General features: G+C 42.0%; 2 protein-coding genes across 3 annotated transcripts in view; one reads left to right on the top strand and one right to left on the bottom strand.

Annotated features, from left to right (window-relative positions):
* The window catches only part of pde5ab (phosphodiesterase 5A, cGMP-specific, b), a 58,511-nt gene extending 51,853 nt beyond the window's left edge, over positions 1 to 6,658 (top strand). For both annotated transcript variants that reach the window (XM_062384083.1, XM_062384082.1), the window contains exons 20-22: positions 2,909 to 2,983; positions 3,143 to 3,226; positions 3,378 to 6,658. In XM_062384083.1, coding sequence (XP_062240067.1) covers positions 2,909 to 2,983; positions 3,143 to 3,226; positions 3,378 to 3,497 — 279 coding nt within the window. In that variant the 3' untranslated portion in view covers positions 3,498 to 6,658. The remainder of the gene's footprint in view (positions 1 to 2,908; positions 2,984 to 3,142; positions 3,227 to 3,377) is intronic.
* Positions 6,659 to 6,777: 119 nt separating this feature from the next.
* On the bottom strand, positions 6,778 to 10,043 carry mad2l1 (MAD2 mitotic arrest deficient-like 1 (yeast)). The gene is made up of 5 exons (XM_062383456.1): positions 9,876 to 10,043; positions 8,370 to 8,516; positions 7,746 to 7,866; positions 7,393 to 7,496; positions 6,778 to 7,262 (listed from the first exon to the last, which is right to left on the bottom strand). The coding sequence occupies exons 1-5, from the start codon at positions 9,937 to 9,939 to the stop codon at positions 7,090 to 7,092; spliced, it is 609 nt and encodes a 202-aa protein (XP_062239440.1). The 5' UTR covers positions 9,940 to 10,043; the 3' UTR covers positions 6,778 to 7,089.
* Positions 10,044 to 25,927: the final 15,884 nt, after the last annotated feature.

Genomic DNA, 25,927 nt, shown 5'->3' with positions numbered 1-25,927 from the left:
ATAACTTTTGGATCTTTATGAAAAATAGTTGGGTGTGTGCAATTTGGTGCTAAATAGTCTAAATAATCTGTAGCTAGTGACTGTGGTTTCCTCAGGGGACTGTTGATCCTTGGTAGAGGTGTGGACTCTACTCAGTGCTATTCAGGTTTACTACCTCTCTCTGCTTGCTCACACACTCATTGTTCTCCTCGCCCGTCATGGAGCTGTGTCCCCATGGCCTCATCTCCCTGGTGTCCTTCGTTAGTCTGCACCTTGTTATGAGCCACGTGCACCGGGGAGAGTGCTTCAGCTGTACATGTTTGTGTGCGTGCGGTTGGGTTCATTAGCAAGTGAGCGCTCATTTATGAGAGCCGTCCTCAGATGACATTTCTTTAAAGCATTCGCAGCTGTAAACGTGCACTCACATGCAAAATGGATCCTCACTTAAACACACTCACATTAGCATCTCATCTGGATCTCACTGAACGTACTATAAGGATTTTTTTTTACTGTTTTGAGTCTCATTTTATTTTTAGCTGCGTCTTTGTGACCTACAACAGCAAAGGAGACAATTGGCTAGAAAACTGGCTTTTTCTAAAATCTATTTTCGATGTCTGCGGTCGGGTCGGACTGCCGGCGATTTACGATATTACCAATACACTTACATATTACACTTACCAATCATACAGCAACAAAAAGATACATGACCTCATTGCAAGGCATCCTGCAAACAGCTTTCTGTCTTTTTTTCCACTCCCACTAAAACACATGCTGGCCACATTTAGGTTTGTACGACAAAAGACGATGGAAACACCATTGTTTTGTCCACAGAGGCACCAAAATCAATGGAATTTAAAAGTTCATTGTAGGGTTTTAACAAATCGTGCGTCTCATTTTCCCAAATCCAAGAAAAGGTTGCAGCAATGTACTTTCCTTAGATGGATAGATTGGGGGGATATCAAGCTTTAGAAGCTGGAGATCAGGAGATATTTTTTCATGATGTGCCTCAACCTAGCATTTTTTTTAGTGTGCCTTGAGATTGGGTCTTGTTTTAATAAATCCCATGGAACTTGTGCTTGTTTCTAAGGTTTTCTAAACTTTTGAACGTTTGACTTCGAGTTAGAATAGGATTTGACTGGGTCTTGAAATAAGACGGCTCGGTGAAAGGATCCAGGTGCACTCACAACTCCTTCACTTTCTGGAGTTTTCTCTGCTTCTCAGGAATTAGAATGAGGTGGCAACTGCCATGGGTTTGTTTTTAATGAGGACAGTCGATGAATGACAACATTTAATAAGAAATGTGTTCTACATTGAAGTGCTAACATTTAAAGTTAAAACTTTGTCCCAGTTTTCCTATTCTTACTAGATAGTCATCGGATTCTCAGATTCAATCTTGTCCAATGTCACCAAATTATAATCCCTTTCATATATCATGTTATTAATTGGCTTTATGTCTTTATATCTTTTATATTTTACTTGTATATTTTATATTATATGTCCTTTTCTTTTAAAATGCCTGAAAGTATGGAAATGTTGATTCCATGTTTAGATATCACACCAAAACCTAAAGTCTCAGTTCATAGTTAATTAGTTAGAGTCTAACTTTTTACCCACCAAGTAGCTGTGGTAGATCTGACAACAAGCATCATCCCTCCTGCAAATATATCCTAATTTATAGATCTCAAGAGAATTGGAACACCGGACTATTCTCTCGAGATTATTTTCTCGACTTCTCGATTTAGACTCCTTTCGATGACCACTGAGCCAAACAGTGCTTGACCATACGGATCGTGAGCATTTGCGCAGGCTCCCTCCAAGATCAACAGACAAACATTCAGGAATCCCGTTGGTCTGTCGGGCTGTTCTTGGAAGTCTCAAAAAACAATATCTGGCCAAGTTATTTCCACACGGAGCTAACTTACTCCGCTACGTGCACATACAAACGTTGGTATTTTGAATGACACAAGGTTAAGTAAATAAAGACAAAGTTCCTTATTCTCGCCTGTTAACATTTGCTTCGTGATGGGTTTAGTCAGCTATAATAAGCTCTCCCCCCCTGCACGTCCTTAGTGCTGAGCCTTGATTGCAGTCTCAATCAATGAGCTGCACGTTGCCTCAACAAACACGTACACACAAAGTGATACTGAATGGAGCCTGAGGCTGCAGTCAGACCTCATTTACCTCTCTGCAAACACACGGAGAGTATTAACTTAGTGGGGCTACCACTGCCAGACCTCTGCCGCTTTCTCTTTGGTTTGTTCTTCACGCTCAATGTACTGACTTGTACCTTCAATTACATTCCTCCTTTCTCGCTGTTTCCCACATCCTGTTGTTTTTGCTCGTTTACTCAATCTGTTGCGAGTCTTACCTGCCTTTTAAAAATACAGTATATTGTGAGTCTTTTCCGGACATTTCAGAATATTTAAGGTTGAAACTGTTGATTCTGGCAGCGCCAGGCGATTTGTGTTGTCTCCATGGCATGAGGTCCCAACTGTATTCCCAAGCTAAAGGAGTTTATTAAAGTACATCCACTGAAATTTAAACTGCCACAAATATGCCAGAGTTTCTGAGGTTAAGTTCGACAACAGAGCAGGGCTTTGATTTGCAAAGCTCATATGTCGTGGACTTGCGTCCAAGTCAAACTGAGATTTTGATCCAGACGGTGACACAGAAAACTGAAAGCTCGGTTTGAAAAGTAAAGCCTGGATGGACTTTGTGTTCAACCTCAATAGTTTAACATCAATAGTTAAGACATCCTTGCCAATTTCTTGTACTAGAATGTGATTGGAACTAAAAGAGATTTCTTTATACAAGTATATTCATGTATTTAGCTTTTTGTCATGTTCTTTTTTCCCCCGCCTGAAAGAACACGTCTGTTTTAGGTTATGGATTATTTATATAACGTGTCTTTCTCTTCCCTGTAATGCAGATTGCAGAGCTGGTGGCCACTGAGTTCTTTGAACAGGGGGACAAGGAGAGGCACGAGCTAAACATTGAACCGATTGTAAGTATTGTCACTCCAGGAGATACTGTATTTTGTGTGATATGGGACGAACTCGGTTCTAAACAGTACACCAGATGCTGTGGTGTTCCTCAGGGATGTGTTTTGAGTCCTCTTGTCTTTAACCCTTCATGTGTTTGGTTTCCCCCCAATTCACTTTAGGACCTGATGAATCGTGAGAAAAGAGATAAGATACCCAGCATGCAAGTGTCCTTCATTGATGCCATTTGCATTCAACTATATGAGGTAATTGGAAAAGCACCTTTTTACTATTCTCTAGTTAGAAATACACCGTCAGTAGGTCTTTCATTGGGAAGAAATGTGAATCAAGAAGTTAAATGAATTTGAAATTGTATTCAAAAACAACCCTGATTAATTGTATTTGTCACTGTCACAGACTTTGGCTGGCATGTCCGAGTGTTGCTCCCCCTTGTTGGAAGGATGCCAGAAGAACCGGCAGCATTGGAAGCGTTTGTCTGAGGAGCGGGAGAAGGAACCGGTCAATGGCTTGGTGTGATCCCGAAGCCAATTCGGCTTTTCAACCTACACTTATTTCCAGGGCTTTCCCTGTTCAACCTGGTCTCACAAAGTTTCATGAAATTAGCATGATATACATACATACACATGAAAGGTCACGTATCCTTCGTGAATGGAAAGTGACATTACATTTTTTAGATTATGTTGTGGTGAAAGAAAAAGGGCGAATACTCCTGCATTCAACTTTCAAAATCTTGGAGCAGCTTCAAGTCCCAGGTTGTGTTGACAGGTTTGATAGACTTTCACGTGTTCTGTTTACTTAGTTATTTTCATAGGTATGTCCATCCTTCCATTTTGCAATAATGAGGTTTCACTCACCAAGTCTGTCACTCGGATCTGGGAATACAACATACTAACTGGGGGAGGCAGCTGGCACTGGTGCTAACGTGGTTCATTAGGGAAATACAGAATCAATATACATTCAGAACTTACCTGGTAGAGATACAGTTCCTCAATTCTCCGAGACTCTGTTTTCGTTCCCTCTGTATAGAAGTTGAATCGCACAACTCCCTGTGTACACACGCCGACAACGTGTTTGTCCTCCATTCCCGACACAGCATCACGCAAATCTTCTGATCAAGAGGTTTGGCTCATAAACATGAATATACTTCTTTTTACATTGGCCAGCACAATTTCACAGCTAGGAGATATTTCCTAAGCATTTTGTCCGAAAACACTATGATTATAATCATCAAAAATATTTTCATAGAACATATATAAAGGTAGCACACGCATCTTGTAAATATTACACCCTTTGTGTTATTTACTGTCTTTCAACATTGACCCCTGTGGTAAAAGTGAGGCTAGCTCAATTAGCTCAACATTATTGATTACTTTATGACTGCCGACCCATAGGCAGATTCAAATCTGTGTGTGAGCACATTTTGGTAATATTCCCACATTTTTGCGAGTATTTAGACATCAATTACTGTATTGCTACACAAGGAGACATTGTTGTCCATAGAGCCTGACTGCAGATGGCCCATGTTTTCTTCCCAGATCTCAACTTTACTGAGTGCATATAAGAAATGGTCCGACCTATGAAAATAATGTAATACCCCTTGTTCAATACATCTTACAAATTCTTCATTCAGCTTATTGCAGCCGTCAAACTCCTGAGATGCTCCATTTCCTCAAGCTTTGTGAGACCTCCCTTCTTGTTGTCACTATTCACTCACCAGAGACAATAACAGTCAGCACTAAGCTATATTTATTACAATAGCCATTTTTATTTTTGCACAGAGTGGCTTTCATCTTGAAGTCTCACACACACTATCTCTCACGGGTAGTGAACCTTAGCGGCGCGCTGGATGGTGCGACATGGATCCTCTGGGATCAGCACCATTCCAGTGGGCTACAGATATTTACCATATACTTTACAGAGTCACAATATACTGATATGTTCCATATGTCTTTGATCACAGCATACGCACTACAAGGGTTTGAGTCTTTTGTATCGTTTTTTTTTTCACTCACTGTCTTAACTATTGCATATTTATTTTTGTTTTATATATTTATTAGAGTTTCTATATTGTAAGGTCATCCATTTGTCAAGAGCACATGATTCTTTATATAAGAAATGTAGTTTTCATACTTAAAGTCCCATCTCTGCTTTTTTCGAACGATCTTTCTTAGGAACAACTCTTTGCAGATGACATTATGAAATGTACTGTATTGTGTTATTTGATTTCCTTTTTTTTTTATTTTTTTTATGTAAAATAGCCAAAGACTAGGCCCGCATTTTCAAATGGAAATTGGCCTAGATTCTTCCACTGCCTTGTTGTGATAAAAATAGGACCAATTTAAAAAAAAGTATATATATTTTATTTGTCCACATCTCTCTGATTCCATTAATGCCTTTCCCTGAGAAAAAAAAGATGTTTTTTTACATCCTGATTTTATAACAGAATGACATTTGCATTTGAGCCAGCAGGGTTGAGTGAACCTTTTTAAAACCAACGAACAGCACAGAGGTGTCGTAATTCCTATTTGCAGAAAACCCTACTCACATAAATTTACGAAAGACATTATTTCATTATTAATCTTTAAATTAATTTGATTCAATTAGTTAATCTGAAGGCGCAGATGGATGGAATAGAAAAATTGGTGTCAAAAGCAGAGCATTTTTCTAAGATCTTTTGCCTTTTGTTGTTTGAAATACTTGTTTCAACAAATCCTTCAAATTCACCCGTATTTGTAGAAGTAAAGAAAAAATCACTCCTTGGTGGAACAGCTGCCTGAATGTCCACACGTGGACTCCGAGCTTTTTGGTCTAGATAAAAACAAACTTTTTTTCAGCAAACCCATTTCCATCCTAATAATAATAAAGGCAAATAATAACAAAAGAAGCCAAAGTTGGGCCAGTTAAGAGCTTTGAGCAAATACTTCAATTTGTAATATTTTTTATAATTTAGGGGTGAAGGACAATAGTGCAAGCAGCCCCCCCCCCTGTGATTCTAATCGGTGATAAGCAGCAAAGGGTTTCTGCTGGATATGTTCCAAGTGGATAACAGTGTGTCAGCCGCTTTAACCACTCAAACACAGGATTTCACCTTCTGCATTGAAACGTAGATCCTTAGTTACATTTTTTTTTCATGACCATTTTTTAGTTCTGCATAGAAAGGGAATAGGGGTTTAGAATAATGGAGGAAATGTCTCAACAGCCACTCTGTACGCACAACAGGTGCCACCCATGTGCATTTTTATTAACAGCAACAAAGCAGGCCCTACAGCCTGGTCTTCACTAAAGCACTTTTGTAGACGCACATGCTCAGAAAGCTTGTTTGTATCTGTGGTTTTTTTGTACTTAGTCTGCAGGAGTGCAGTACATGTGCCTGTCACCTGACCCCTGAGCTCGCTCGTTAAGATTTCCTCACTGCTTCAGTCTCTGGCTCGTTTCAGAGAAGTTTGCTTCCCTCCTTTTTTTGTTGCATGTACACCAGAGGGCATTACACCAGAGAGGAAGTTTTTTTTTTTTTTTAAATGAAAGACAAAGACTTGTGAGTTGTCTACTGCAGGCGAGATAATCTAATATGCTGATATGGTACTGTGATGAAGGAGGTGTTCCACATCTGCAACCGTCGACACCACTGAACACTGTGAGCCGAGGCAATGGTTTGTCCCATTAAAGAATAATGCTTATTCTGTGTTGTTGTGTAACTTGGCACGCTATACAGACACAACTCCAGACCCAGATTGTGTTGCACTGCCACCTTGTGGTCTAAAGCTATACCATGAAGAACCTTGACTATAGACCCAAATCATATGGATTTTTTATTACATGTTATAAAAGTTGTACATACAAACCACTAGCTTCTAAAATAGAGCTTGACAAGTTGAGAGAAAGAGGAAACAACATTGGAAAAAATCAGACAAACCACTTTTATGGTAATATTTACATCAGAATAGACTGAGGAGCTCTTCTTCACGTTCCCGACAAGAAGAAGACGAGGTGAAGTCCCAAGAGAGGAGGCAGGAGACAACAGTGAGATAGGACAGGGCAATGTAAAAATAATCTACAGTTTTCTATAAAGGACACTGGTTGGTGCTTCACACAGCTTCATGGCTGACGTTTAAACAGCCTCGCTCCTCTTGTAAGCCACCATGCTGTTCACTTTGTGGATGGAGGTGGTGAAGGAACGCAAGCGCACTTCCTCCGATTGTTCGATTATTTGAGGCCCCGACTCCTCCCACATGTCCGGCACCACCAGGTCTTTGTCCGTGTAGACCAGGAGGTCAAAGGAACCTGGAAGAGGAGGTCAAGGGCCAGAGGGTGACAAGGATTAGTCCATCGATATTTACACGCCCACAATCTAAAACTGGAGGAATCAATAAGGAGAAAACAATTAATGGTAGATAACCACATGGTTACTCACATGGCGTCTCCAGTAATGGCAAGAAAGAAACGGTTGCTGTTACTTGTCTGATGATGGAGCGGATCTCGTCATGAATTGTCTTAATGGATTTCTCTCTGGGAGCACTGGGAAACACAGAGGAGCTCGGTTGCAAAACATAATCTGAAAAACTGTGGCCACCATGAACACACAGGCCTGTCAGGCTGTGTTCATTATGAAATTTTTAGTAATTCGGCTTTTAAATGTAACAAATTCATAAAAATGTATGATTATTATTTGTCATAAAAAGTCAAGAGAAGAATCAAATTCTGTTCCATCCGTTGAGAGGAGGCTGTTGGTTAAATGACAGGGCCTGACACTGTAGAGGAGCTGACCTGCTCTCCTTGGCTGACTTGTCACACTCGATGTCAAACTGCCATCTCTCCAGTACCTCGTTGGTTTCTAGGCACGTGATCACCAACACCAGCTTCTGCACCGTGCACTCAAACAGCCAGTCTGCGACACAGAGGGACACACGATCACTAAACACTCTCAATGGCAAATAACTGTCCTAGATAAAAACAGTCAAATATTCACATTCGTTGTCCAAGTTTACTTAGATCACATTGAGAGCCTGAGGACGATACTTGATTAATTGTTTCCCTACTATGACATTTTATAGAGGGGATTAATTTCAAAAAATTAGATAACTGACATAGAAAGAAATTGTTAAATGAAGCCATAGTTTCAACTTTATTTGGTAACTACAAATTTGATTTCACTAAAGGAATTATGCATAACTCCTTATTCTCTTTCATATTAATAATAATAAGATCCCCCATAACATAATTAACTTCAACTCAAAGCGACTGAACTCAGTTTCCCTCATGTTTTTAATCTTGGCCCTTACAATGGAATTCCTCTGGGGAAAAATAGAAACAAAAATAATAATAATAATAATAAAAATAATGGGGCTTTTGAAAATGAAGCCAAAAGAAAAGCCCTGAATCTGAAGTTACCTTTGAGCTGGGACACCACGTTGGTCAGGTAGTCCTTCAGTTTGGGGTCAGTGGTAAGCTGAAGGCTCATGTCGTAATGGGTGACCCTGGTGAATGTCTCGGCGGGATAGATGCCTCGCTGATACAGGATGCTGTTGATGCCGAAAGCTGTGGTGGAAAAAAACGAATCAACAGGGGTTTAACATGACAAAATGTGGAATACATAAACAGAGACAGTTACGTTATAGCGCAATTGTGGGAGGAAAATGTCCTTCATTCCAAAACTTGTTAAGTTATTTAACTCTTCACTGGCTTCATGTAAATTTGAAAATGTTACTGCTGACTTTGAATGATGGTTCAGAACTTGCACTGAAGTAGATTCCGGGGTTGTCATTCTTGGTCCTACTCGCCATCCCACAGTCCCGGCTGAGGACCAAAGTTGACCCTGAGATCTGTCTGTCAAACTCATCGTCCTCGTTTTAAATCTCTCTTAAAGACACATTTTACAGGTGAGCTTTCTCCTCGTTCTTTAGATTTTAATCATTTTGACAAGGATTTATTTAATCTTGTTTCTAGTCGTTTCTCATGTGCAGCTTTTTCTTTTATTTATGTATCTGTGCTTTTTGGCAGTGTGATCGTCAAATTACTTTGAAATAGTTTCCTTATGGGTTTTTTTCAACTTCTGTTTCACAGAGTCAACATTTGAAATACATCCTACATAACTCCCTTCCCATGTATTTTAAAGTCTGTAAACAATATTGATAAAATAACATACAAAAGAAAAACAATGAATAAACATGAAATGTAATCTCCTTATAAAACTAAGCACATCAGCTCTGTGCTATACTAAAGGAATTATGACTCCTCCCAGTCTGTTGTTTGGGTTAAATTGTCATAGTATGCAAGAAAGGCTTCGATACCCTTTAACCTGTATCTGTAAATCCCCTAAGTGTACATTTAATCTTTTCAAGCTTTAAATAGAACATGATCTATTTAAGCCATCTTGGATGAGATGGTGGCCTTGTTGTTTCCTCATGTTTGCCTTCAGATTTGTAGTTTTGTCCTCTCGAGCCCCTTATAGCTGTGTTTTGAAATGTGCTATACAAATGAAGTCTATCCTTTATTTATTATTTTGTTCAACTACATGTCAGATGACGCATTCGGATTTTTCTGTACGAGCCAGTGAATCGTTAATGCACAGCTCTTTCTCCTAGGTGTTGCATTCTGCACGAGTGAGCTCCACGGTGGGCGGTGCGCACCACGGTGACAGTTTAAATGTGAACTAACGCAAACCGACTGTGGCTGGTTGTGAGCAGCAATAAAGAGAGTGTGCAATTCAAGATGTGGAGATAAGGAGTGTGGAAATACAGAGAGTAGCACAAGATGGAGGTTCTGTGTTTTGTCCTCGGGTGTGCGCTGGAGCTCCGCATGAAGCTACATGTAGCATTAGCCCCCACTGGCTGCGTGTCCACGGTTACACCACGAACAGTCGCTTTAATCCCATGAATCAAACCCGTGCGTACTCACAGAAGAACTCGGCCACCAGCTCGGCGCTGCCCTTCAGAGTGATGCCTTTCAACGTGCTCGTCATCTTTCCTCACGTTTCTGCTCGAACTCTGCACAATGAAGCTCTGCTGGGGTTTTTTTCAGTCTCGCCTTCAGCTACCCGCCGCCCAGTTTGAATTCTGTCAGCTGACACCGCCGCGCATGCGTACAGTGTTCCGGCGCATGGTTGATGACGTATGTAGCTGCGCTTACAAGTATTTGGCAATAGAGGGCAGTATACGTCAAAGTCATTAAATACATCCAGTTTATATGAGTATCAACATAGTTTTCAATCTGTGCTTCTAATGTAATGTTTAAGTGAAACTTTTTAACACTAGAGTTCATTGTATTAGGTATAGAGTTGTATCTATCTATCTTTTTTTCTATCTATCTATCTATCTATCTATCTATCTATCTATCTATCTATCTATCTATCTATCTATCTATCTATTATGTCTGTCTGTCTGTCTGTCTGTCTGTCTGTCTGTCTGTCTGTCTGTCTGTCTGTCTGTCTGTCTGTCTATCTATCTATCTATCTATCTGGCTTGTATGTGGATTTAAAATTAAGATTAATATTTAAAAAGAAACTTTTACATTTTGCTCACTAGACAACAAATCAAAAAATAATTAAACATAAATATCAACATGAAATCTTTGATTTTACTTTTATTTTACAGTTTTACTCGAACTTGATCACATTGGAGGTCATACATACATATTTGATTGAGTTCTAGATTAAGATTAAGATTCGTTTATTTATACCAAACACATGCACAGGCAATGGTAGGTAAATTTATCCTCTGCATTTAACCCATCTGGTGCAGGACACACAGAGCAGTGAGCAGCCATGTACAGCGCCCGGGGAGCAGATGTTGGGGGAGTAAGATGCCTTGCTCAGGGGCACTAGACAAGGGTGGGAGACTCTTGGATTTTTGGACAGATCAATCAAGGTTCGTCTTTTGTTGTCTCTCCTCGGAGTCGAACCAGAGACGAACCAGAGACCTTCTCTGCCCATAGTCCAAGTTTCTACCACTAGACCACCATCTATTTGAAACAACGAAGACACACATCACTCCTTATTAACTGTTTTGGATGGAGAAATGCATTTTGCTCAATAACTTAATAATAACTTTAAATTTCCGATAAATGAAACTAACCAAAAGTGGGAAAAAATCCTGTTTCAAAAACACTTGAAATAATATTTGAGTTCGGACTCACACATGAATCCCCATTTGTCCGTGTATCCGTCACCTGCATGTGCTGTGTAGAGCTGGAAACCCCGCTGCCTCCCCACCAGCTGAGGGAAGAGGTGACTGTAAAAACCCCACTGCAGTGAAGTCATCATACAGAACATCTTTCACAGCCGTCCTCTCGCTCTTTGACAGTTTCTTTTTCCTTAACCGCAGGCGCATTGCCATTCATCACTGGCCCCCTCCAAAAGCCCCATGAACACCAACATAGAGGAAACGGCCAAGCCCCCCCATGTGGGACTCCAGGAGGCCCAGAGCTGAGTTATATGCAATGACGGTTATAAAGCATCCAACACCCTTCTATATTAACAGGGGTGGTGCTGTCTACTTCCAAAAAACACAAATACAGTTTACATGACATTGTTTCAGTAACTGGTTTCAATCTCCCGCATGTGGGTGGAGATCTTCGGTTGTTCAAAGAGATAAACGATGTAATCAATCTGAATCCCATCATCCTGTGTGCTCTGGGAAAAACCTCACAGTTTGTGTTCTTCCGATGCGTGACATCTAACTCAGTCTGTTTTGAATTACACAAGCCGGGTAACACACAGCGGCGAACACAACTTGCAGAGGGTCGTGCAACGTCGAACCCCTGGAAGAGTTGTCGGTTGGTTTGTGGTCACTCTCGACTGCCGGCTGTGGGATGAAGGGCTGAGCGTTAGGACACTGACTCTAATTCCGGTGTCACTTTGACGAGTCCCTGCCGTCTCTGAACCAGCAGGTCCACGGCTTTGTATCGACAGACCTCAGCACAGCCAGCCACAGTCGTGTTTCACAACAGAGACTGTGGGCGCTGGCATCGGGCCCGCTCACAGAAAAGCCTCTCTATCTGTCTGGCATCATGAACGTGATATACTCTCTGCTTGTAAATTATTCGGTGAGGTTTCTTTTTTTGAACCTCAACGCTGCACAGGAGAAGAGAAGAATGTGGCAGACGATCCAAATGGCACCGACCTTACTTTTAACTGTAACACGCGCAAAGGTGAAGCAAATATCACAGGTCAAAGCAGACGTTTGATTCACCTCCTCGATCGCGCTGATTAGATTTAGTGTCTGGGTTATCCACTGAAAGATTCAGGTATGTGTCACTGAGCCAGTAGGTGGGTTGGTGAACGACTTGAACTGCCGACTGCTCATATTTTCAGTGAGACGATAACAACGGGCGATCTCGCTGCCTTTCCTTTTTTTTCCAGACGCAGATGAAATGAATGCTTTGGAAACCCCCACGCACAAAGAACACAATGAAGAACTGAGTTGGCTGAGAACTTTCTTACAGTAAAAACCATCATTGAGTCCATCCTCACCTCATCAATCACCGTCTGGTTTGCTGCCTCCACTGCCAAGGACAAAGGCAGACTGCAGCGGATCATCCGGTCAGCTGAGAAGGTCATCGGCTGTGACCTGCCGGCTCTCATAGATCTGTTCCACTCCAGGACCAGTAGGAGAGCAGGCAAGATCATTGCTGATCCTTCCCACCACCTATTCCAGAGACTCCCATACGGAAAAAGTTTCCGGGCCATTAGGACTAAAACCTCGCGTCACCTGAACAGTTTTTTCCCTATGGCGGTGGGGCTCACAAACAAGCCCCCTGCATCACACTGACACTGCTGACCCCCCCCCCCCCGCACATAATTTATAACTATATATTATTGGTACTATCACCAATCTCTGCACCTTAGAACCGCACGTGCCCATAACTCTCCTACTGTATATATTGTATGTGTTCTATACATATGTATATAACCCTAACCCTAACCCTAACCCCAACCCTAACCCTAACCCATAATAAGTCTGATTCTGATAGTGTGTTAGCGTAACTGTCAGGAGACGGAATTCATCACGTCCTCTTCGGGGAGAAATAAGCAGAGATCACTTGTTTCTCCTTTATGAATCACCACCTGGGAAATACAAAATGTGACAGACATGAAATAACATGAAAGAAATACAAATAAAAAGTACTTTCTAAATTATGAGATAAGAGGTAGATCATTTTCCTAAATTTTCCGGTACAAAAAGAGGACTCAGCGTTTACCACCTCACAATTATGAAATTACAGAGCGGATAGCGCACAGGAGAGACATCATGCGTATCAGTGAAGCCTTCAGCCAATCATCGGTGAGTTGTGTGGTCACAGAGGCGGCCTCTTAGGGCTGCAGGGAGAACAACTGCGTGTTCTGGCTGCAGCCCGCTCGCTCCTGCGTTGTTTCCTGGTCACGTGACCTGGGGCGGTCTATGATTTGTCTGATTGGCAGTTGTGTCTAATGAGTTAATTAATAGAGTGCAAGCTGGAGATGAGTTGGGAATGTATTGCTGTTTTTAGTCGCAGCTACAAGTACTCAACTTCAGGTGGAGAATGCTCAGTATTCCATCTCAGCGAATTATCTTAAATATCAAGCATGTCTGATAGTTAAGCTCTGACATGATCGGATGTTCCCTGAAGCCTGAAACATGTTTCTGCGACTGCGTCTGCGTCTTTTCACGCCGCTGTGGCGCAAGACTCGTTTTCATTCATGCTTCCCCAACCGTTGCGCGTCTTACAAAGCAATTCCGCGCCAGAACACTAGGCGGAGTAATGCTTTTTGTCGAAGACGTCCTTAGAGACGCCTTCTTTCTTCTTCGTCGATTGTTTAATTACATAGCCACTGCGGCTCCTCGTAGCCTTTTTCTGGCGGACAAATCCGCCAGTCAGTGACAGGTTATACAAGTGATCATACTATCGGATATCTTCTGCCAAGTGCTCTTCTATTTGGTCCATATTCGTTCTTCTAAATCTTCCGTGATTTCTGCCGGTATTATGGGACATGAAACCGGAAATGCAGCTCCAGAAGGGATGAAGAGCAGACCAATCACAGCCTTGCGGGCTGAGTGAGCTTGCAGAGCTTTGCCGTAAATTTTAGAAAAGGGGGTCGACACCCGTCTGCACGTAAGGAGGGATACATAAGCACGTAAGGGACCCGGAAGGGCTCTTGCGCTTACGGGCCCGTGAAAACGCAGAAGCATGTTTCAGGCTTGAGGCCACTGGTCCTCCTCCGCCTCCCACAGTAGAATGGTGCAACTGGGCTGAGATTGGCCTTTGTTAATATTCCAGCAGTTTCACAGACTGACATCTGCCTCATGTGCTCATTTGGCTCAACTCGCACTAGAACGTGCAAAACACGTCCTCACACATAGGCCGGGAGGGGGCGTGTCCGCACTGTCAATGATCACATGCCGACCGCACAGAATATGATGAAGTGCCGTCCCTGTGATTGTAATGAGGTGTTTGCCACACGTTCCTGTCCTGAAGGTGAAGGGTTTGTCCCACTTGGAGCCGCTGACTGTAGCGATGGGGCGTGCGATGCTCCGCTGGCTGGAGCCGGGCCTCGTGTTCCTTGGCTCCCTGCACGCAGCAGCTGGAGCTCAGCAAATTGCTTTTCATGTCTTATTCACACGCAAACACACACACACACACATTCCTGCAGACGCACAAAACCAATGTGAGCACATTGTATACACACACAAACTGTATAGAGGATGTTACTGTTTAATAAATCCATTTCTCTGTGTGTTAGTGGGTTTCTGTCCATCTGCAGCCTTTGTGTCATCACGATGAGCAAATCCTTACACGTCTTTCACTAAGTGAAGTGGGGCCTTGGACCAAGTTCACCAGTTTCGACCTTTTTAAAAGTGTTTCCTTGTAAACGTTCCAGGCTTGTGTTTTTCTTATAAAGACACAGAGTTTCTTCCTCTCGCCACAGGGTTTACACGACGGCCCACGGCCCCATTAGACTCTTTCCAAACACGGAGGCCCCATCCTCGGAACGGATCGCCCTCCGGAGTAAACAAGGTGTAATTGATGGTGGGTGGGATGAGAGTGCCTCCAGCTCCTCAGTCATTGTCAAGCCACCTGCACCACATCCACACACAGCGGCTCCTCCCTGCGAATGTACAGATCTCCCCGAGGAACTGTGGGAGTCCAGAAATGTCTGCGAGCTGGAACATTAACAAACAGCACCGGCACCAGCTGTGGAGGAGGCAAGGGGGTTTTACTGCTTTCCACACTGACCCTGATGCAGTCTCAAAGCTCCACTATGCATTAGTACCCTTTAAATAATCTAGCTGGTGTCATCCAAACAGAAGTTTTAATAGCCGACATCCGCTCTGATATCCACAGTACTTTTCTTATAATTCTAGGACTGCAGTGTGCATTCTTTGCTGAAAGTGTGCTCCCTACTTGGACCAAAAATATTGATCACCCCCTGGTGGCTGGCAGCAGTATAGGTCATAAATCCCACCAATTCCATGTTAGCAATTGGGACATGGACAAACCAAACGGCCCAAAGTGGACGATTAATGTTTCTCATTTATAGTTTCTGTCGTTTAAGGTAGTTCCTTTTACTATGATGTATGTTTAAGTGTTCATGTTGCACATACACTTGGTTTTTATTAGTTATTTGATGCTATAAAAACATAGTGAAATGTTATAATTGACAGCTGAGGCTAACTTGCACGCTCCACACTGTGATCACTGCTGTGCATAACTGAATTGTGGCTCCATTTCTTCATCTTCTTGCAATTCATAGCATTCTGGAAAAAAAACCAAAAGGGCTTGAGAGAAAAAATTTAATAACTTCAAACTAAAAATAAAGTACCTGTGTCATGCCAGCACTCCCTGCTGCAGCATGGATGTGCTGGTCTGGGAAGGTCCGGGACCATTTTTCAGTTCCAGCCAGTTCCTGATCACTAGTGAGGCTCTAACCCTAACCTCTGGTTGGATGTTTTTCCAGTGCATCTGTTCACATTGTTTTATAACAGTTTTCCCGGGCTTCAGGAATGACTGCCTCTCCCAGCCTATAACCTGCCAGGTCCAGCCGAGTCTTTGTCTCATTCGGAGGAACAATTTGGAAAACTCTTTTCTTGATCCTGTTTCCAAACACAAGGCACTCAGCCTGCTCCCCTCACTTTCAGACTCGGCTCTCCAGCCACTTTGAACTTCACTGATCACTTCTTCAAAAAAAGAACTTTAAAAGTGTGTTCATGTCTTGAGTCTGGGCTTTCTGCCTCAGAGTCCAGCCAACTGAGAAACATAATAAAAAGAAATATTCAAGATATCAAGGGATTTTATGTGTATCTGGCACTTTTGAAGTAACGGTAACTTATTGACATTTTAAGTTGAACAAAAGCCTTTCTCCAAATGCTGGAGAAACTGACTTAGAACTGACAACACACCTGTCCAAAAATCCAAGAGGATTCTCCCTACCCTGTCTAGTGCCCCTGAGCAAGGCACCTTACTCCCCCAACATCTGCTGCCTGTGAGCCGTACATGGCTGCTCACTGCTCGGTGTGTCCTGCACCAGATGGGTTAAAAGCAGAGATTGAATTTCCCTATAATTGCATGAGTGTGCCTGTGCATGTCTGTGCATGTGTTTCTTAATATTCCATAATTCTTAGCGATTTGTTGATAATCAGTTTTTCAAAGAGATAGTGGTGACGTCAAGCAATGAGAAGAACAATGCTTGAGTGTCAGGCTTTAACTCAACTGAACAGCTGATGGTGCACTTGTTATAAAACACAAGGGGCATTCAAAAAAAAATCCTGTCTAACTGCAGCTCTGTGAATTCTGACAAATCACCAAGTTACCATCAAGTTACGTTAACGAATGAACATGAACTAGAAACAGCAGATATGATGTGCTGCTGGCCACAGTCGTGTCTCTAACTGGCTTAAGCTAAAGTCCAAAATGAGAGGCTGGTGTCTGAAGTTTTTTTTTACATTACTCTTAAGAGAGAAGTGATAGAATGTTTGATAAGAGATTCCTCAACATGGGAGCTCAGCATATCTGTTCTTGCAGGGGCCACTCAGACCAAAAATACTTCTTTGATTTGCGCAAATTTATGCAGCGGTTATTTCGATGTCGAGTGCAGGTGTGGAGCGGCGAGGAAGCGGGCTGGACGCAGAAAATGGAGAGTTTTATGAGGTGGAAAGAAAAAAGGACTGTAGGTATCCACGGAGGCTGCATTTTGATTGTACTGTTGGCGTAGGGATGCAACTTTTTTTCTGGTCGTTTATCCAACACATGCATGAAGTCTTCGCTGTCAACCCCATTCCCACTCATTCCCATTGCTATATCCCAATCGCAACATGGTTATTTTGAGGTGTGTTTTTGAGTTGCAATTGGGGTTTGGGAGTGGGGAAACTACCTCAGCAGCACAGCTGGTGGTGACCATGTGGACTGAGCTGTTTTTGCCTTAGCCGTCTCAACCCCTCTGCAACATGATCCCTCTGCTGCAAGGTTCCAGCCAGCCTCATCCTCAGCCACGTCGTGTCTTGACCTCGCCTCTTCTGTCCGCCTGCGCTCTTCCCTCTTGGCAACGGGAAGCCGAGTTCATGCAGATCCATCAGGCAGCAGCTGTCTTTCATTCTATATGAGCAAAAATGTGTGTGTTGTTGGGCTTACATAGTTGTGAGGACCGTCTTGAGCCTAGACCTTCCGGAGTGAGGACATTTTTGGGAAGAGAGAACATTTCAGCTTGTTTGAGGGTAGAGACTCGGTTTTAGGGATTAGGGTTAGAGTTAAGTTTAGGGTAAGACGTTTAGCTGTGATGGTTAAGGTTAATGTGTTATGCTAATGAGTGTCCTCGTTAAGATAGAATTACAAATGTGTGTGTGTGTGTGTGTGTGTGCCTCAGTGTGTGTGCTCTTTATTATATGGACTAAATGTGCTCATAAGAGTTGAAAGATGAGAAGCTCTAAAATAAAGCGGTTTTATTGGTTCTTTCTGACTCAAAGAGCAGGTTGTGTGATCCAACTCTGCACTTTTAAATTTATGATGAGGCCAAACAAAGACAGAAGTATACCCAAGGAAATATTTAGTTCTTTGAGTTAGGATTAGGAACAGCATTAGATTTAGATAAGGGTTAAAGGTTAAGGTTAGGTATTTGGCAGAAAGGGTCAGTGTTCGGGGTCAGGGGTCCACGGTGCCTAAAAACTATTTGCGCTGATGTCATCTGACCACGTCTATAAGCAGCAGGCAGAAGTGTTTGTACCTTTTCGGGAAAGGAAAGTCTATGACCTATCGTGTTTATCCTCAGAAACAAATCGGGCACACAGTGAGTAATTGCAGAATAATTGTAGCGTTGTAGTTCGGCCAAAGACAACGACTGTTCCCGCAAATATACCAGGATAAATGTGTGAGTCTTTGTGTGTGTGTTCCTACAACGGGCAGAGCAGCGGTATCCTCTGCAACTGAGATGATTTGTCTTTGAGCCAACAGCACTACAATTATATACTCTTGAGTTTTCAAGGTGTATTATCAAGGGCTGTGTGGAGAACTGCTCTGAAGATATTTCACTTAACGTCTACCAAATATTTTTCCCCAGTTTGTCTTAATTTGCAAAGGCTTGGATAGAATATTTTTCTCCCTATCCGAATTGGGCTCCTGAGTTCTACAGCTTGGTTACTGAAGGCTTTCCACCAGCCCTGGTAATCCTATTTCCCATGCATTCTCCTATACTGTTATATCTGCGCTTCCGGAGGCTAACATAAGTGATTTATACATGCAGCCTTCGGTTGTTGACGACCCAGACAAAGGATTCATGACAAACACATCTGTTGAGCACTGAGAGAATGGAAGGACAGGCAGAGGATGAATGCATGGGCAGAAAGAGGGATGGAAAGCGAGGAGGGGGTGCAGTTTATGAAGAGGCAGAGCTCGGGACGTCGGACAATCAGGGTTTCTCCTCTCTTCTGGCACATCTGCCCTTCTTCTGTCCCTGCAGCGCTGATGCAATCGTGTGGGCACACAAACATACGCTCACGGAAACTCAGTCAGCTGGCTCTGTTTAGCTCCACTGCCTGCATGTGGATTACTGGATCTCCCATTGTGCTGCCATTATTTAAAAGCAGCTTTGGTGCAACATGGAGTGATGCTCATGTGGCCCAGCTTCAAACAGCCCAAAGTGGCCCGCAACAGCGACCAAGGAAATCATGCTCCGAAGAAAATTCTTTAATAGCTTAATGTGTGCCGTTTGCTAGATGCTGTTATCCAAAGCTTGTAAAAGTCAAACAAACGAATCCATAATCTTTTTTACAAAGTATGAAACTCAAACAAAGTAACATTGTAATTGAAATGATATCGCTGCTTAGATCTTGCTTGTTATTTGAGGTTTCAACAGTGTGATAAAGATGATCACAAACAAACCCTCTGCCAGTTTTCACCACGACATCACAGGACATAATGCAGAACATCTGGTTCCACTACTAAACACAATTTTAGCCTTAGCTGCCCAAAAAAAAGTATTTGACTGCAGACACGCTTGAACCCTCAAGTTAATCTCGAGACAAATGCTGTAAGTAGTGTTTCCCATTAATAACTTAGACTGTGGCAGCTCGCCATAGTTTAATTTGTCTCATCACCGTAACATAGTGAACTAAAATCTTCAATAACAGACGAGTGTTCACACTGGTTATTGATTTACCGCTGCTCAACCTGAGTGCGGCTTTTGACACAGTCGATCATAACATTCTTCTCAATAAAATAAATCAATGGGATCATATTTCATCATGATCTCCACTCTATTGTTTCCATCTGATAAATTCTGAGTATGTCATAGCTATTACGAAATGGTACCAAGTTTTAGCCATGAACACCTTGCAGGCACTCTATAACCATTTATTGGTCCACTGGCAAGTAACGTTAAATAACTTTGTCTGTATTTATGTAGTATGTCTGCTTAAGCTAGTGCAGAATGCTGCTGCTCACATCTGGTAACATAATGCAGGAAATGCAAATGCAAAAGGCTGAGACTGATGAGGCTATAGTACCAATATCAACATTTACCTCAGAGGTATCATCAAGTTCTGAAAACTCTAACTTAAATTACAATAACAATTCTAATAATGTGTCATTTCCCCAAATTGGTTAACTTTAAGAAAATTCAGACACTTGTGAATATGTCTATAGGAGGGAGATTATATGAACTCCTTTGTGAACATGCTAGACACAACCCCGTTTGAAGGCAGCAATATTTGTCTGTCCAGTTAATGGCGCAGGCCAACAAGTCCAACTTTAATATGTCAAAAAAAAGTGCCATTATTAGTATTACTAGTAATCATAGTAGGCTCGTACTAGTAGGTTTTAGTATTCAACGATGTTACAAAAATTCACAGACACAAAAACGATCTACGATATTTGTACGGAACTGATGTCAAGAGAACCAAAAATGAATAATTTAGAGATTCAAATAGCTAAAAGTGACATTGTATTCAGAGAAAGGTTTTCTCAGTAGTTTGTTTTCAGCAAATAACATGTTTATAAGTAGCTCAACCTCATCACAGAAATTCAGGATGCTAAACATTTTTAAATAGACATTCAACAAACCTAATGCTGGACCAAACCAAGTACAGGCTTACCTAAGTTTACCTAGATGAATGCCAACCAAAACATGTGTTTATGCCCCATGTGTTTGCTCGATGTGATGTATCAACCTAATGTCTAACATCTCAACCACATGACCGTAGATCCATCATAATCTGAGACACACACACACACACATACACACACACACACACACAGACACACACATACACACACACACACACCGTCATGTTATCATTGCGGTGTTGTGTATCCAATGAGAGCGAGAGCCCAGCAGTGAAAAAGCTCTTTTCAACAGAGTTCATGTATGGTGAAAGAAAGTCAGTGTGCCATGCAGAAACACTGCTCATTTATTTGTGTCAGAGCAACCTGACTGACACACACACACACGCGCACACACACACACACACACACACACACACACACACACACACACACACAAACACGCACACACACACACGCGCACGCACACACTGCCTGCAGCCCCAAGCCCACCTAACACACTTCCAACTAGGACCAGCACGAGCCGGGGTGGCTAAAAATAGCATGGGGTTCCACTCTGGGCTTCCTTTGTGTAGTTAGTGGGGACGTTATTAAAAAGAGGGGAGGTGTAATTACCCCTCAGCCCTGCACCCTAACCCCCAAACTGTCAGTCAGCCTCTGGGCTGCACCACCAGGGCTTTACTGACCCACTTCTTTCACTGTGTTAAAATACTGTCTTAATTCTGCACTGTTATGGACTTTTGAAAGACGTACGATTTTTCCTTCTGGATATTTTAGTAATGGACTTTTTTTTCTTTTTGTAGTGGTGGATCTAGGATTTTATAATTCGTTAGTTAGGCGCTTAGTGAAGTTATTATTAGTTGACTTTTAAGTGTATAGCTTTGAGCAAAGCCACATATCATTGTATATATTTTTTAGAATTGTTCCCTGTTCAAGCACATTGTGTTCTTCTAAAGTAAAATAATTCTTATCACAATGCTATATCTACTGTTAGTACTTTTGGTAAGGGGGCCAATCCGATTTCATCTGGGGCCAGTGCCCCCCTATCAGTGTCCCTGAATCCGGCCCTCAGTATTTGGATTGTATCTCTTTTTTATTCAGTTGCACATTCAGTTATTTCCTGTTTATTTTGATACTTAACCTTATGTCTCATTTACTTTCTCTTTACTTCCTGTGTATGTCTGCTTTCCTTCCACTGATTTTACCGTGTCTTGTTTACTGCTGCTCTTAAACCCTGTGTTCCCTTTTGATCCTTCCACATTATCTTGTTGGTTTGTATAATAGCGTTTCTTCATTATTATACACATATTGTCGCATTCTCTTTCGTGGATGCCTTGACCTGATTTAGCGCCCTACCTGTACTTGAACAGTACTTGTTAGTTATATTAAAGACTTTGTTTGATAAAGTCCTCCTGTGCATCTACATCTGGGTCCTTCCCTGTCTCAAGTTTCACACATACGTGTCATTTTATTCCCTAAACCAATTTTTTTTTGTATTTCTATACAACAGAGCCTCACCTTGACCCACTCTCATCTTCTATAAACAGACATTTCCGCATTAGATGTATTTTAAAGAGCTTATGGGGCTAAAAAGAAACCGGTGGACGTGACAGATCCCTCACTGTGAGCATGTTGTGGTGGCAGAATGAAACGGACTCTGAATAGGCTACACTCTGCAAGTACTTCTACTTGTATTACTTTATGTGTATCAATAAGCAAGTACTAACTGACTTTTCCTTCCAGTAGAAAAGTTATCGTACCTTGACATTTTGTCTTTTTCTTATGTCAAACATTTGAGGAGTTCCTCCACCACAGACTGAACACATGCTATCATTGATGTACCAGCATGTTGATTGAGGAGGACATACGGAGTCACGGTAAAGATTTTGTACCCTCGTACCTTTTGCAGTTGGCTATGCAGAAAAGGTCGGTATATGGTAAAGACTTACTTACAGTTTCCATTTCCTTGCCCTGAAACTTTAAAACGTTTAAATGAAGTGTAAGAGAAATAGTGGAGAGAGAAGAGCGATATTAAAGTAAGTTTTACATACCTACTGCATGTGTGTAAAGCTGTGTTTTGGTAACCTCAAAAAGCCACAGAATTGAATTTGCATTAACAGCAGACTGATCTCTACTGTTATCTGTTTACCCAAATTCAGCCCTCTGTATATTGCTGTGCTCTCGCCTCTCTCCGTGGCTGGAGTTGCAGCTGCGGGCCTTGTTTTGGTGCGACACAACGGAGTCTCTGTGCAGCTCGGGGTCTGAGCCGAGGTGCTGAAAACGGATGCTTCCCAAGGGACCGAGCTGCTGCTGCGGACGCCACCATCTCTAATGTCAAGTGGTGAGATTCACCAGGCAGAAGTGAAAGAGGCGCTTGATAGAGGGTTTCTGCGACACATGCTGCAGGGTGCACGTGATCGGGATAAGCTTGAACATTAAAAACCTCTCTAATCTGTTGGCAGATCAGCGCATGTGTGATAATATCGCTGCAAACGGTCATTTGCATGATTGCACAAACTGCAACAGTTTTTGGTATTTATGGTATTTCCGATATTGCAAATAACAGAAACGGTCCAAGTCTTACTTTTCAAGGCAGAGATAACCCTTTCAGCATTTCGAGAGAATTCAGAAATTGGAGACCCACATGCAAATTTCGCGTTTGGCAAAGAAGCATCTATTTGGACTCAGAATGTTTAAGCTTTGGCAAGAAATAGTCGCAACTTTGTTTGGAAAAAGAGTGAAATAGCTGAGTGAGAGCTGCATTCAGTGCGCGCACACACACACACACACACACACACACACACACACACACACACTCAAACTGACCTATCCCCTAACCCTCATCTGCACGGACGCTGGAGGAATTCACCCACTGACAGTTTGTGGCTCATTAACACGTTCTGTAGAAACAGTGCTGCGGTCACATTTGTATAAATAAAGTTGAATGAAATTTGACTTTGTGCTGCGTCTGTAATCAGAGGTGGAGCCAGACGTAAACATTGGCTGAGGGCATGCTGACCCAGGGAGACATTTTCCAATCACAGCAACTATAGCATACACACCATTTTTTGAAGCCAGTCAAGATAACAGAAAGTGATGTTTCCCAGCCTGTGTTTTATCTAATTATTCTCCAATCTCACTTCCCATTGGGTGATAATGAATAATCCTCTGGGGGTTATGCCGAATATATGGGGTCTTCCATTCTTGACGGTGGATGATCGGGGCAAAAGTTTGTCTCTGGTTCACCGTACACTGTTTACACTACGACTACTTTCTTTTAACATTCGAGTCAAAATATACCTTTCGCCAGTTTTTTAGGGCCAGACGACATTTACTTTCGTCTCTATTAAAAATGATGTGCTTCCAAAGGCTGCTCAAACATGAGCGTGGATCTCTGCCGTTATAACCTCTGGATCCTTGCCCTTATAACATCTGGATCCATGCCACTACAACATCTGGATTCATGCCATTATAAACATCTGACACGTGCCCTTCTGATATCTGGATCCTTGCCATTATAAACGTCTGACTCATGCCCTTCTAATATCTGGATCCATGTTGTTCTATTTGTAATTCAAGGATTTCCAACAAGGCCACAGTAAATTTGGTCTGCAATACTCCAAATCAAATGTTAGATCAACAGTTTCTGAAGTAATATTATATTTCTTGGGGAGCAGCACTAGGGTAAACAACCTGGACATACATTATGATTTTAGAATTTACATCCCCACTCTGATCCCTTTCCTCTTTCATAACCTATCTCCCGCTCTCAGCTCCACTCATTTACTTTATCTCTAGAAATATCTTCCACTGAAAGAGGAAAACTTAAAAAAGAGAATAGGTAACTGAGATGTAAAATAGATTAATATGTTATTATCCTACATCTGCTGCAGACACCACGCTCTGTTCTCCTTCCTCTTCTTTTCTCCGCTCCTTTCTTGTCAACACATTTTAATATCTCGCCTCTCGTCCTCTTCACCTCTCCTCGTGTCATCATTCTGTCCTTCATGTCCTCACTTGGCTAAATGTGCTGAAAGCGTTACCATCACATTGTGTCAGGCTGTGAAACGGGACTTTTTCAGGATTATATAATATTGGAAAATTATGTTTTTTGAGCTCCCTACACAATCCTCCACTGGCCAGTCGTTCCTCTCTTTAGGTTGGACTGTATTACATTTTTTAAAGTCTCTAAAGATAGATAATGCTCAAGTAAATGGATAATTACACTGATTCATACGGGGTAAAAAAAGTCAGAGTGGAAGAATGGAACTCTCCCTACTCTGTGGTTTTATTGCTTAATGTAATCTAATTGTATAAACACTAATCGCTACATAGCATTCAAATACTCCCACACCCTAAATCCAAGCTGTGATTAGATGTAGCATGACATGTCCGTGGGGTTTAGCCTACATTGGTAAAAAACACCATCATCAATCATGGTATACACATCAGTGAAGACAGTTGTAATATCAAATCAGCTGATCTGAAAAAATTTTGATGCTTTACACTTCACAAAACAGGATGTAGTTTTAATTCAATGAGCTGCATTTTATTATATGGGCACTGAGACAACAGCCTTGTCTAGGGGCAGTAAGACTAGCTGGACATATATACTTTGAACACTGTAGGTCTTCACAGAATAGATTTTTGAATTTTGTTATTAAACCTTTCTTGTCAGTTCAGGTTGGTCGTGTCTCCCAGTTTTGGTCATTTCTAAAGGTTAGTGTGCAGGACAGGAAGTAGTGGGAATGAGCCTTTCAAATCTTCATCAGGAGCAGGTCCTTTTTCTTGGAATCCACCAAACCCAAACTGACTGCTAGTGATAAAAAAGTTAACGTCCAAGTGTAGTGGTACAACATAAGTCTCAATCGTTGTGCGGATGTACTCTTCTTGTTGTAGATTACTGAATAAGAAAATAAACTAGTGTATGGAATCCACATGCACAAAAGGTCTCACCACCTAAGCCATAGCCGCCAGCTCTCGCTCACCTTGTGGTCGGCAGCGTTTTGTAAGTGTATAACCTGACATTTGAACAGAAAAACAATATTTGGAGTTTGAACATGTCAGAGTGAACCCCCACAATGTTTTTATGCTGCAATCTGTTGTTCTAACTGCGGTTGACAAAGTCTATTTTCATGGGTAAATATTTTGTCACCTAGTAGATTGATCAAGTGAAGCAATATTGTCCCAACAGTTGCAGCGTACGAGAGTTTTATTCAACATCGTGATTGATAAAATATGATACTGAAGGGCAGCTCAACTACAGGAGCTTTGCTTTATGGGTATATGTCTATAATGGGATTATCCCAGGATCGCGTTCTTGTCCTAGCAAACAGTAGCATGGAATATTTTGACTTCTTTCCTTCCACCCTTGTTTACCATCTGCAGGCTGATCCAGTCCCCTGCTGTGCGACCCAGAGCAGGTT

The sequence above is a fragment of the Platichthys flesus genome, chromosome 24 (genome assembly GCF_949316205.1).
Source record: "Platichthys flesus chromosome 24, fPlaFle2.1, whole genome shotgun sequence".
NCBI lineage: Eukaryota > Metazoa > Chordata > Actinopteri > Pleuronectiformes > Pleuronectidae > Platichthys > Platichthys flesus.
Note: the sequence above shows the minus strand (reverse complement) of the source record. Positions and strands in the feature narration are given on the sequence as shown.

Bases quoted from the DNA above. Each gene is read 5' to 3' on its own strand.
- mad2l1 (XM_062383456.1), bottom strand. From the start codon at position 9,939: ATGACGAGCACGTTGAAAGGCATCACTCTGAAGGGCAGCGCCGAGCTG. The intron at 8,517-9,875 runs GTGAGTACGCAC...TTTCCACCACAG, and splicing joins GCTGGTGGCCGAGTTCTTCT to CTTTCGGCATCAACAGCATC. The intron at 7,497-7,745 runs GTCAGCTCCTCT...TGTGTTTCCCAG, and splicing joins AAGTCAGCCAAGGAGAGCAG to TGCTCCCAGAGAGAAATCCA.